General features: G+C 48.3%; 1 protein-coding gene across 1 annotated transcript in view; it reads left to right on the top strand.

The window, feature by feature from the left end:
- Positions 1–10,893, top strand: part of LOC311315074 (piezo-type mechanosensitive ion channel component 2) — a gene marked incomplete at both ends in the record, with an annotated part of 66,504 nt that extends 55,611 nt beyond the window's left edge. Inside the window, 20 exons of the mRNA XM_084445675.1 lie at positions 218–330; positions 554–617; positions 1,082–1,248; positions 1,376–1,578; positions 3,300–3,432; positions 4,082–4,194; positions 4,370–4,651; positions 5,016–5,274; positions 5,655–5,843; positions 6,225–6,357; positions 6,723–6,855; positions 6,954–7,101; positions 7,275–7,489; positions 7,817–7,975; positions 8,122–8,269; positions 8,510–8,698; positions 9,154–9,323; positions 9,915–9,994; positions 10,149–10,368; positions 10,641–10,893. Of these exons, the coding sequence (XP_084301801.1) occupies positions 218–330; positions 554–617; positions 1,082–1,248; positions 1,376–1,578; positions 3,300–3,432; positions 4,082–4,194; positions 4,370–4,651; positions 5,016–5,274; positions 5,655–5,843; positions 6,225–6,357; positions 6,723–6,855; positions 6,954–7,101; positions 7,275–7,489; positions 7,817–7,975; positions 8,122–8,269; positions 8,510–8,698; positions 9,154–9,323; positions 9,915–9,994; positions 10,149–10,368; positions 10,641–10,893 (3,371 nt within the window). The remainder of the gene's footprint in view (positions 1–217; positions 331–553; positions 618–1,081; positions 1,249–1,375; positions 1,579–3,299; positions 3,433–4,081; positions 4,195–4,369; positions 4,652–5,015; positions 5,275–5,654; positions 5,844–6,224; positions 6,358–6,722; positions 6,856–6,953; positions 7,102–7,274; positions 7,490–7,816; positions 7,976–8,121; positions 8,270–8,509; positions 8,699–9,153; positions 9,324–9,914; positions 9,995–10,148; positions 10,369–10,640) is intronic.
- Between the last annotated feature and the right edge of the window lie 331 nt (positions 10,894–11,224).

Here is an 11,224-nt window from a genome sequence, read left to right as displayed (position 1 = left end):
CCATATGTCTGACTTTTGAAATCCTCTGGACCATCCTTGAACCTTGTCAAACACGTCTCATGTCTCCACGTCAGTCTAGCTGATTCCTTGGCTGCTTGTAGCTAAACTGCTTGGCCCCCACATTGCTGCTTGCAGCTATATTTGTTTATCTGTGATTGTAATTACAACTACTAGTCAGTGATCAGTTAGTAAATGTCTTTCTGCTTGGGGCCTCCAGCGGGGGACTCCTGTGGATATCACCTGTTTGAGAGTGACAGTGAAGAAGAGAAGGAGGAAGTTCAGGAGAAGAAAGAGGAACAGGAACCACCAAAGAAGAAGTCTGCTTTTCAAGTGAGAGAGTCTTGGCTTGGCCATTAAAGGGCTTTACAATATCAAACACACCCAAGACCATGATATGAGTGGTCAGGCCATGTGCTTATTAATGCAATAATGTGTATGTGTGTGCATGTGTGTATGCGCTCGGCACGTGTGTGTGTGTGTGTATGCGCGCGCGCATGTGTGTGTGTGTATGCGCGTACGTGTGTGTGTGTGTGTGTACGTGTGTGCCCCACAGCTGGCCCATGAGGCCTGGGTCACCAGCTCTAAGGTGGCTCTGAAGGGCCATAAGAAGGAGGAGAGTAAGTTGAAGAAGGAGGAGAAGAGGAGAGCGAAGAGAGAGCAGAGGAAACAGGAGGGTGAGAACAGGATGGCGAGAAGAGCTAAAGAGAGCGAACAGAGCCATGGATACAAGATGACTGACTCGTCTGTGCCTTTGTACCCTCTGTGTGTGTGTGTGTGTGTGTGTGTGTGTGTGTGTGTGTGTGTGTGTGTGTGTGTGTGTGTGTGTGTGTGCGGTCCCAGGTATCGACAGAGTAGACTCCAGTGAGGATGAGATAGAAGACATCTGTTCAGAGGAGGATGGAGAAGAGGAGAAAGGTAAATACTGATCCATGTTGGTATTCAGCAGCGGACAGATTCAAGCACGACTGTCCCCTCCTTCTAGCCACACATGGACATGTGGATACAGAAATAGAAAGTAAACTCATGAGGAAAGTGCACTGATATACTGGTGCTGTAGCTTCATACGCGTCTCCACCCACAGAAAACCTACTCCAGCGCTGCGTGGACACTCTGAGGTTCGGCTGGGTCTTCCTGCTGTCGCTGGTTGATGACCTCACACAGGCCCTTAACTCCTTCTGCAAGGACAGCCTGAACATCTCCAGGGTGCTGCGCTTCGAGAGGGCGATGCTCAACCAGCATCAGAAGAAGGTAAGGGAGACATCCACACAGTCTTTTATTTATTTCATCTTTATTTTTACCAGGGCAGCCCGTTGAGACCAGGGATTCATTTGCAATGGTTCCCTGCTTCCCATCCCTCCATCCCTCCCTCTTGCAGGGTAAGGAGATGACTCAGGAGAGCGTGAAACGTTTCTATGACAACTGGATATCCAGACAGAACACCCTAGTCTCCCTAGAGGACACCCAGGAGGGCCTCCTGCCGTCCCCATCCTCGCCGCCCCCCCTCCCCTCATCTCCTCGCGGCTACGCCAGGCTGAAGCACGCCCACTCCAAGGTGTCCTGGGGCAGCAGCGTCTCCAGGTCTGTATTATACAGCTTATGAGCATAGAGAGCCTGAGTGGAAGCAGGAAGTCCCCCATGGGACCTTCAATTGGGAAAAATATGTTTCACATCTAGTGACATCCAGGCCGTTGAGTTGCTGGACAATTGAAACCAGTGGGTAGAGTTGGGTTGAGCCTCCTTGTGGCGTGCAGGTAGCTGAATCTTGTCTTCTAGCGCCGTTGCGAGTGATATTTGATCTGGCAAAACCACAAGAGTGTAAATAATGTGAGAGCTAGAGGTATAGCTTCCTAGGATACCCCATTGCAGGCTGTTGTGATTGTGTGATATTGATTGACCCCTTTGAAGGAATCATCCCCATTGAAGCCAAATTCCCAGAGTGTCACACAGGGGTTAAACTAAAGCCAGAATGTAGAAATGGAGACGTGTCTAGTGTTTATGGAATGTAATGCTACTGTCCTTTTTGATTGTACAATTTTAATGCCAACAAAGAAAATAAACGTTCTACATGTGAACTATTGTATCACTGTAGAAAAGAGACTGTCTTTAATTTACAGGTCCTGTAACATGTAACACATATGAACTAAAAGAACTGTAGAAAAGAGACTCCATTTTACTGGTATTATAAAATAGTTATTATGATGAGGATGATAATGATGATGATGATGGTGATTATTATTATTATTATTATTATTATTATTATTAAATAGTTCATATGTTGTTAAAAAATATAAAATATGTTGTTAGGGACCTGTAAATTAAAAGGTTACCAAATAAATGAATAAATAGGGTTTAAAAGCGCCTTTCTCAAACTCAAGGACAATGTACAACATAAACATAACTAGAAAGGGTGCTCAGACAGCCCAGGGCTCCACGCATTTATGCATTTTGTTGGTGTAACTCAGTTGAAATGATTTGACTCCTCATTGTAACGGAGAGAGAGAGAGAGAAAAGTTGTGATTCAAACCCCATTCTACAGATTACTACTGCAAGAGCTTAACCACTCAGCCACCAGGCAGCTGGTAAACTTGGCAAAGACGTATATATGAAGTGAAGGGAAATGGTCCAAGAAATGGCCAAGTTTTGTTTTCTTTTAATTTGTGTTTCCGCCCAGTGATTCAGGCAGCATGTGATTTATATGCAATACCACAGGATCCAGGCTAGAAAATGTAGCTTTTCCTAATATAGTGTTTATCCGATTTGTTTCTCATGAATCAGATTTTATTTTGTTTTACATGCGTAGCAACATAATATTGGCTGCTTAAATAGCAAATAAATAAAGTTGATATCTAGGTTGATATCTGAAGCTGATTTGACTCCTCATTGTAATGAAGAGCCAATGTTCTCTAAATTAAAAAAAAAAACAAAAAAAAAACCATGTCAATCAGGAACGAAAAATCACTATTGCAAATCCTTACCTGCTCAGCCACCGGGGGCAGTACAGTCAGACGGGAGGATGAAGTGAAGGGAAATGGTCCAAGGGCCAAATTTAGTTTTCTTTTAATTGGTGTATCTGCCCAGTGATTCTGATCCATTCTAAAATGTAACGGTTTATAAGTTGGCCCATGCTACACCCCTCCACCGAGTTTCGTAAAAATCGCTCTGGTAGTTTTTGTGTAATCCTGCTAAATAATGAACGAACAAACGAGAGTGAAAATATATACAGTAGCTCCGGGCGCGGAGCAAGAGCAAAGTAAAAAGATGAAGTAAAAATAAAAAGGGACTTAAAACAATTGTGGGAGAGCGCTGCTCTGGACCCTGGCCGTGCTGGAGGAGTCTGAAAAGGAGCTGCTCTGGACCCTGGCCGTGCTGGAGGAGTCTGAAGAGGAGCTGCTCTGGACCCTGGCCGTGCTGGAGGAGGGTCAGTCTGAAGAGGTGTGTGTTCAGATGAAGAGATTTTTGAAGAGGCTGATCCAGATCCACGGATAGAAGGCAGGAGGGAGTTCCAGAGCCCAGGAGCAGCAGCAGAGAAAGCTTGGTCACCAAGGGTGGAGCCTTTGGTGTGAGGGGTGGAGAGAAGTCTAGCAGACTTATAGTGATTTTTAATACTTTTTCCTTCATTCTGGACAAACTGCTTTACAGTTTTACATCAACTTTCTTGACTTGTAAAATTCTGTTTTAGATTGACAAACATTGTATCTGTAGGTCATGGCACAATTCAAACGGGATGAGTAGAGGCAACACGCACACCAACTTGCTCTCTTTTTAGTGGTGCAGGGAATCATTTTAATTGGAAAACAATTCAGACAGGATCAATATTTTTTCTCACTGTTGACTAGCATACATTTTTTCAGATTTTTTTTCCTGTTTCCGCTTAGGCTCTCTATAGCATTAAAGTTTGCTGAATGTAACTACTTTTTACTTTACTGTGCTATTTCTTATTTTATTTACTTAAACTATTCACTGTGTGTGTGTGTGTGTGTGTGTGTGTGTGTGTGTCCTGTCTGTCTGTCTGTCTGTCTGTCTTGTCTGTCTGTGTTATCTCAGCTGTATGACAGATGAGACGTTGCTGATGTCTCGTCAGCCCACCCAGGAGGAACTGGAAGACCCTCCTCTCCTCCATCTCCCCCCTGCCAACAAGCTTGGACGCAGACTCCTCAAGACCGCCCATGTGGACAGTGACGAGCCTCCGCCCAGGTGAGGGATCAGGAGCAGTCTGGGGTCATCTGTTTGTCTTCACTGTGACCCTCCTGTCTCATAGCTGGTCTGAGGTCTCCCCTCTCCTCTGTCTGATCAGCCTGCTGAAAGCTTCATCTCTGAAGTCTGTTCTGACCGTGTCCTGCCTGTGTGTCTGGGTGTGACTGGTCAACAGCCTGGAAGATGCTGCTTCTGAGGAGGAGAACCCACATGGAGAGGAGGAGGACGCTGAGGAGAAAGAGGAGGAGAAAAGAGTAGACCAGGAGGACGCTGAGGAGAAGTGGAGAGATGGGGCGGAGGAGTGGCAAGATGGAGAAGAAGAGAAGGCTGAGCTTCCAGAATGCCGCCCTCTGGGTTATGTGGATGACGAGTGGAAGAGTGTAGATCTCCCAGACTCCCCCAGGCCTCTGAGTCAGGAGACCAGGAACCTCACTGCCAGCGAGCTGCTGCTCAACAAGTGGGTCATCATGGAATATGTTGTTTTTACTGTAGGTAAACAGTTTGATTCAAACAGCAGCACTAAACCCATTAATTAGCCTTACTGGTGCTGCTCTCCAGGAACAAATTCACACATAAGAAGTGCTGCATATTAAACTGCACACATAATGTTTTAGTATAGTCCAGGAGCTATTCTTGGCCCTGACTCTGATCTACTTTAATAGATCTGAAAGGGAATGGATGGGTACCAGCACATTGGCCACTTGCCAAGGTTCAATATACTGTCTTGGGTGAAGGGGAAATATTTAACATCACAAACACAGTGACTCTCTTTACACCACCGTTCTCTCTCTTCCTACCCTTCCTCTGTCCTCTCTCAACAGCATGTTCCACAGCAACGAGATCGGGGAGTCGGATAAGTTCTACCAGAGTCTGCCGCGACACCTGCGGCTGCTGCTGGCGCTCTACAACACCATGGTGTCCCAGTCGGAGATGCTGTGCTACTTTGTCATCATCCTCAACCACATGATCTCTGCCTCGCTGCTCACCCTGGTGCTGCCCGTCCTCATCTTCCTCTGGGCCATGCTGTCTGTCCCCAGGCCCACCAAGCGCTTCTGGATGACCGCCATCATTTACACAGAGGTAACACACATGTGTGGAGCCCTTACTTTTGGGCCTGCCCTGGGTGGGACCTGGGTCTCCCGTGGGACAGAGCTAGTCAGGCCCCCAGGGCTGTGTGGGTTCAGTGTTCCCCTCTTAAAGGCACGGTGGACGGTATTTATACTGGAGTGAGTTTAATCAACAACTCACTACCTACTCAAGGACTCACAAGGGATCAGTTTCACTCAGTTACATGTGCGCACACAACGCACGCACACACGCACACACACACACACACACACACACACACACACACACACACACACACACACACACACCAACTTCACACACCTACCACTGGGTGCAGTTCACTATCCCACTGGGTACTGAAGTGCATTCTGTTCTCCCCTTTTCTCCTCCAGCTGACTGTAGTGGTGAAGTATTTCTTCCAGTTTGGCTTCTTCCCCTGGACCAGCTCGGTGTACCGGGGCATCAACGCAGAGCGCCCCTTCGCCATGCCCAACATCATTGGTGTAGAGAAGAAAGACGGATACGTCCTCTTCGACCTGATCCAGCTGCTCGCTCTCTTCTTCCATCGCTCCATTCTCAAGGTATACTGGCTGGTGTGTGTGTTTGTGTGTGTGTTTGTGTGTGTGTTTGTGTGTGTGTGTGTGTGTGTGTGTGTGTGTGTGTGTGTGTGTGTGTGTGTGTGTGTGTGTGTGTGTGTGTGTGGGTGTGTGTATGTGTGCGCAATGCAACATTTCCTAGACATAAATGTGTGGTCTGTGGAGAGGCTAGTCTGGAGTCAAGCGCCACAAAACCTGATTCAAGATTCAAGAAGTTTACTGTCATTAACTAGACAACCCTGAGCTCTGCTAGTCTAATACCAGCAGGCTAAACCAGACTAGACAATCCTGAGCTGTGCTAGTATAATACCAGCAGGCTAAACCAGACTAGAACCAGAGCAAAATCCGTCTCTCCGTCTGCTGCAGTGTCACGGCCTGTGGGACAACAAGGAGGTGGAGATGCCCGACTTCTTCAAGAAGTTGAAAAAGAAGACGGAGAAGAATAAGATCAATGGAGGAGAGAGAGGAGGAGGAGAGAAGGCCGGGGAGGCACGACGGCGTTTGCCTTTCCTGCCCCTCCAGACCTCCACTGCATCGTTGTTCCGCAGGCGGAGGAGAGACAGCTCTACAGAGAACTTGAAAGGGACGGTATATTCTAATCATTCTTTCTATACTTTTCCTCATCGATTTACCCAAATTACAATTTCACAAATATGCAGCTGATTTAGTGGGGTCATGTGGAACCACTTTTGAGGTCTGAAAGTATCTCTCAACCTTTGGTTCTTGAGTGCCTTAGCTTGTTGTGGTATGTTGGTGTTGTTGTGGTATGTTGGTGTTGTTGTATGCTGACCGGTGTGTGGAAGAGCCTCCCTAACCCACCTGACTGGATTAAATGTAACGTTATGTCCATTGGCTGTCTAACAGGAGACATGCAGTCAAAGAAGCGCAACTCCAAGAAAAGGAGACACCGCTCCAAGGTTCCCCTGACCAGGAGAGAGAGGATGAAGCAGAGGATCAGAGAGAGGATGCTGGAGGCCAAGGCTGCCGTCATAGAAGTGTGAGCAGCTGGATCCAAACCTGCAGCTGAACCTGGATCTTGTTTTAGATAATCAGATGTCTGTAGGTTTTCCTCCATGCTGTTGTTCTTCTCCCCAGAGCCCTACACATTTACCTTCCCATCAGGCAGTTCTTCTATGACATCATCCACCCAGAGTACAGCCCCGTGTGTGATGTCTATGCTCTCATGTTCATCATTGACGTCGTCAACTTCATCGTCATCATATTCGGATACTGGGCCTTCGGGGTTAGTAAAATCACAGTACTGGGCCTTCGGGGTTAGTACAATCACAGTACTGGGCCTTCAGGGTTAGTAAAATCACAGATGGGTTTCTGCTCTGCTCTCCTTTTACGTTCCGTACTCCTCTCCACTCCTCGCCAATCTGACTGTCTCTGTTCTTCACCCCCTCCTCTCCTCAGAAACACAGCGCAGCGGCAGACATCACAGAGTCTCTGTCTGAGGACCAGGTTCCCGAGGCCTTCCTGGTGATGCTGCTGATCCAGTTTGGCACCATGATTGTGGACCGGGCCCTGTACCTGAAGAAGACCCTGATGGGGAAGTGTGTGTTCCAGGTGGTGCTCGTGTTCGGAATCCACTTCTGGATGTTCTTCATCCTTCCTGGGGTCACAGAGAGGTCAGAGGGCACCAACTAAGAACCTGTTTTTCCTAGATTGGGGATCCTTGGGACCGCTGTAATGGAGTTAGGTACGACAGTGATGTTCAGGATTCATTAGGTACGACAGTGATGTTCAGGATTCATTAGGTACGACAGTGATGCTCAGGATTCAGATTCAGTTAGGATAAGGGTTACAATTAAGTTTTGGTTTGGCTCTGTTAATGTTGTGGGTTAAAGTAGCATTGTCCCAAGCATCTCTAGAATTTCATTTCACCTTTTCAGTAATAAATCCTGAGAACATTCTCTGATTACTGTCTGTTATGGTGGTTCTGCTGTGTGTTTCAGGAGGTTCAACAGGAACCACGTGGCCCAGCTCTGGTATTTTGTCAAGTGTATCTACTTCGGTCTGTCGGCCTACCAGATCAAATGTGGCTACCCCAACCGCGTCCTGGGAAACTTCCTCACCAAGAACTACAACTACCTGAACCTCTTCCTCTTCCAGGGGTGAGGACCGTGACCCCTCTAGACTGCTACAGACAGAACACCATACTGACCATACTGGCTTCCAGCCTAACTGTGAGTTTCTAAGGGTTTGCTCCTCTCCTCCTCTCTGCTCCTCATGCTCTCTCCTTCTCTCTCCTTCTCCCCAGGTTCCGAATGGTTCCGTTCTTGACGGAGATGCGAGCAGTGATGGACTGGGTCTGGACCGACACCACTCTGAGTTTGTCCAGCTGGATCTGTGTGGAGGACATCTACGCTAACATCTTCATCCTCAGGTGCTGGAGGGAGTCTGAGAAGGTCAGTGTGAACGCATCGTCACTCTACCATGCGTTCTCTCAAAGTCATAGAGGACACATTGTGATGAACCAGATACTTGATAGAAGCGACCTGGTTGTGGTAGTAGATTCTCAAGGCCAGATCAATGACACGCATCGCTAAATCATTTTTTACGGAAACTAAGGCCTATCAAAAGTGATTGGATTTGATGGGAACGAACACCTTGTTCCTGGAGTGCTGATGATGAATGTGTCGTTCCAGAAATACCCCCACGTCCCGGGCCAGAAGAAGAAGAAGGTGGTGAAGTACGGGATGGGCGGCTTTATCATCTTCGCCCTCATCTGCATTGTGTGGTTCCCACTCCTCTTCATGTCATTGGTTAAATCCGTGGCTGGGGTGACCAATCAGCCTCTAGATGTGTCCATTGAGCTCAGTATAGCAGGATATGAGGTAGAGTAATTAAAACAGGGACTCTTATTCTCTCTCTGTCCCCTTTCCAACTTTGACTGTGTGTGTGTGTGTGTGTGTGTGTGTGTGTGTGTGTGTGTTTGTGTGTGTTTGTGTGTGTGTGTGTGTGTGTGTCTTCACAGCCTCTGTTTACAATGAGTGCCCAAGAGCAGAACCTGGTTCCATACAGCGAGGCAGCTTTAAACCGTCTCACCAACCTCTACGCCACTCATCCAGTAAGCCTGCCCTCGCCTCGCTGGACGCTGGGGCTCAAACCCGTGTCTCTTCCTCGCCACCAGGCTGCCTTCATCCTTTGAACTAAAGCTTTCGCAATAGCTTTGGAGCTAACTTCACATACTGTATCTTACACTAGTTCACGCTCTCCCTTTCTCACTTCCCCTCCCAACTCTCTCTCTCTCTCTCTCTCACTCTCCCATCCCTCCCTCTCCCTCCCTCAGTCAGCCATGCAGTTCATAGTCAACTACATGGCGGAGGACATTGTGATAGCAAACATCAAGAGCGATGCCAGTCTGCTGTGGGGCATCAGCCCGGCCAGCCGGCATGCCATGATCCAGGAGCTCAGCAACTCTTCACACATCTACATCACCCTGCGATGGACGCTGCTCAGGTCAGCACACACACTAACACTGGCCATAGGGGAACCTCTCCTCCTGAAGTGTGTGTGTGTCTCTGAGAGAGAAAAAGAGAGAGAATGAGAGAGAAAGAGTGTGTATGAGTGTGACAGAAAGTATTTTCAAACACACTTGTGCATTTACTGTGTGTGTGTGTGTGTGTGTGTGTGTGTGTGTGTGTGTGTGTGTGTGTGTGTGTGTGTGTGTGGTGTCCAGGAATGCCTCGCTGTCCATGATTGCAGAGACAGTGGGAGAACACACTGTGAAGTACGAGGACCGGACCCTGAGAGACGGGATCGTCCAGATGCTCAAAGGGACACACAGCGACTCTGTGTGCGTCTCATCTCCCCACATCACTCACCTGCCCAGCGCCCACACCAGTTACCAGTCACTCAGTCAAATTACAACATTACAGCTCAGAGCCACATCAGAGACATTAAAAAATCATCACCACACACACATACAGGATGGTAACTACAGAGTAGATCCCTCCAATTCAATAATCTTCCATTATGAAGAGAGATGTTTGTGTTACTGTTGTTCACAGAACACAGTAATAATGTCCTGACTGCGTCCCTCTCTGACAGGGTCATTGATCAGCTGATGCCCAGGTTCATCAGAGGGCCGTCTGGTCCAGTGTCTAAGATGGCGACCAGGCTGGAGGTCGGTGAGTAGCGACCCTCTGACCGATCTTTAACACCAATACTCAAAGGTGGACACACATACACATACAATACATTTGCTTGCAAATTCAAATTTACTGACAGTCTTTCAGTCTCTCTGCCTTACTTACCTTTGGTCTTTCTGCCCATCACCACCAGAGCACTCCCAGCGTCCAGACGACATGCAGACCTTCGCCTTCTTCCGGCCGCTGTCCGTGAGGCTGGCGAGAGCCAATGGGAGCGAGGGGGAGCAGTGGTGGGTGGTGGAGGAGTGTGCTCCAGGCCCCAGACACATGCAGAGTAGCTGTGGCAGCATCAAGATGGTGATGTTCAATGAGAAGGTCAGCCCCTCCAGCCTGGACTTCCTGGCAGGCCACGGGTAGGTTCCATACACCACACTCATGAACCAATTCACTCCTGATACTCACTGGATCAAGGGCACCTGCTGAGGCTGCCTGTCTGCTCTCACCTCCCTCTTTCTCTGCTCTGAACCTCCCATCACCCCTACATCATGTTCCTCCATCCCTCCACCACCTTATCTTCTTCTACTCCACCCCTCCATCCTCCACTCCACCCCTCCATCCTCCTCCTCCACTCTACCCCTTCATCCTCCACCCCTCTATCCTCCTCATCCCCCCTCCATCCCTCCAGCATTGTGGGTTTGTACATGTCCGTGGTGCTGGTCATCGGGAAGTTCGTCCGGGAGTTCTTCAACGGGATCTCCCGCTCCATCATGTTTGAGGAGCTGCCCTGTGTGGACCGCGTGCTGAAGCTCTGCACAGACATCTTTGTGGTGAGGGAGACGGGAGAGATGGAGCTAGAGGAGACGCTGTTCGAGAAGCTCATCTTCCTCTACCGCTCACCGGAGACCATGATCAAGATGACCAGAGAGAGGGACAGCTAGAGCTGGAGGAAGGCTCTGCCCTCACCAGGCTAGATCTGCTGGGACTGGATAGGAAGAAGCAAGATGGACAGAACCATGATAGCCGGCTAGAGATGCAAATCCTACCAATTGCACTTGAAAGTGATTGACAGATAGCAAATTGGCCAGGTTCAATCTGTATCCAACATACGAGTGCATCTGGATTGGCACTACCATCTTGCAGGATCTGTTCATTCCTTGCAGATCCACGCTGGTTTTTGATTGTGAAAAGAATGGTGCATCAAAACCTTTTTTATTATTGGCAGTCAGTTCCTCTCCTCGTGATTATATTTGTGTACAATGCATGCCTTAA

The sequence above is a fragment of the Borostomias antarcticus genome (assembly GCF_949987555.1).
Source record: "Borostomias antarcticus genome assembly, chromosome: 11".
In the NCBI taxonomy this organism is placed as follows: Eukaryota; Metazoa; Chordata; class Actinopteri; order Stomiiformes; family Stomiidae; genus Borostomias; species Borostomias antarcticus.
Note: the sequence above shows the minus strand (reverse complement) of the source record. Positions and strands in the feature narration are given on the sequence as shown.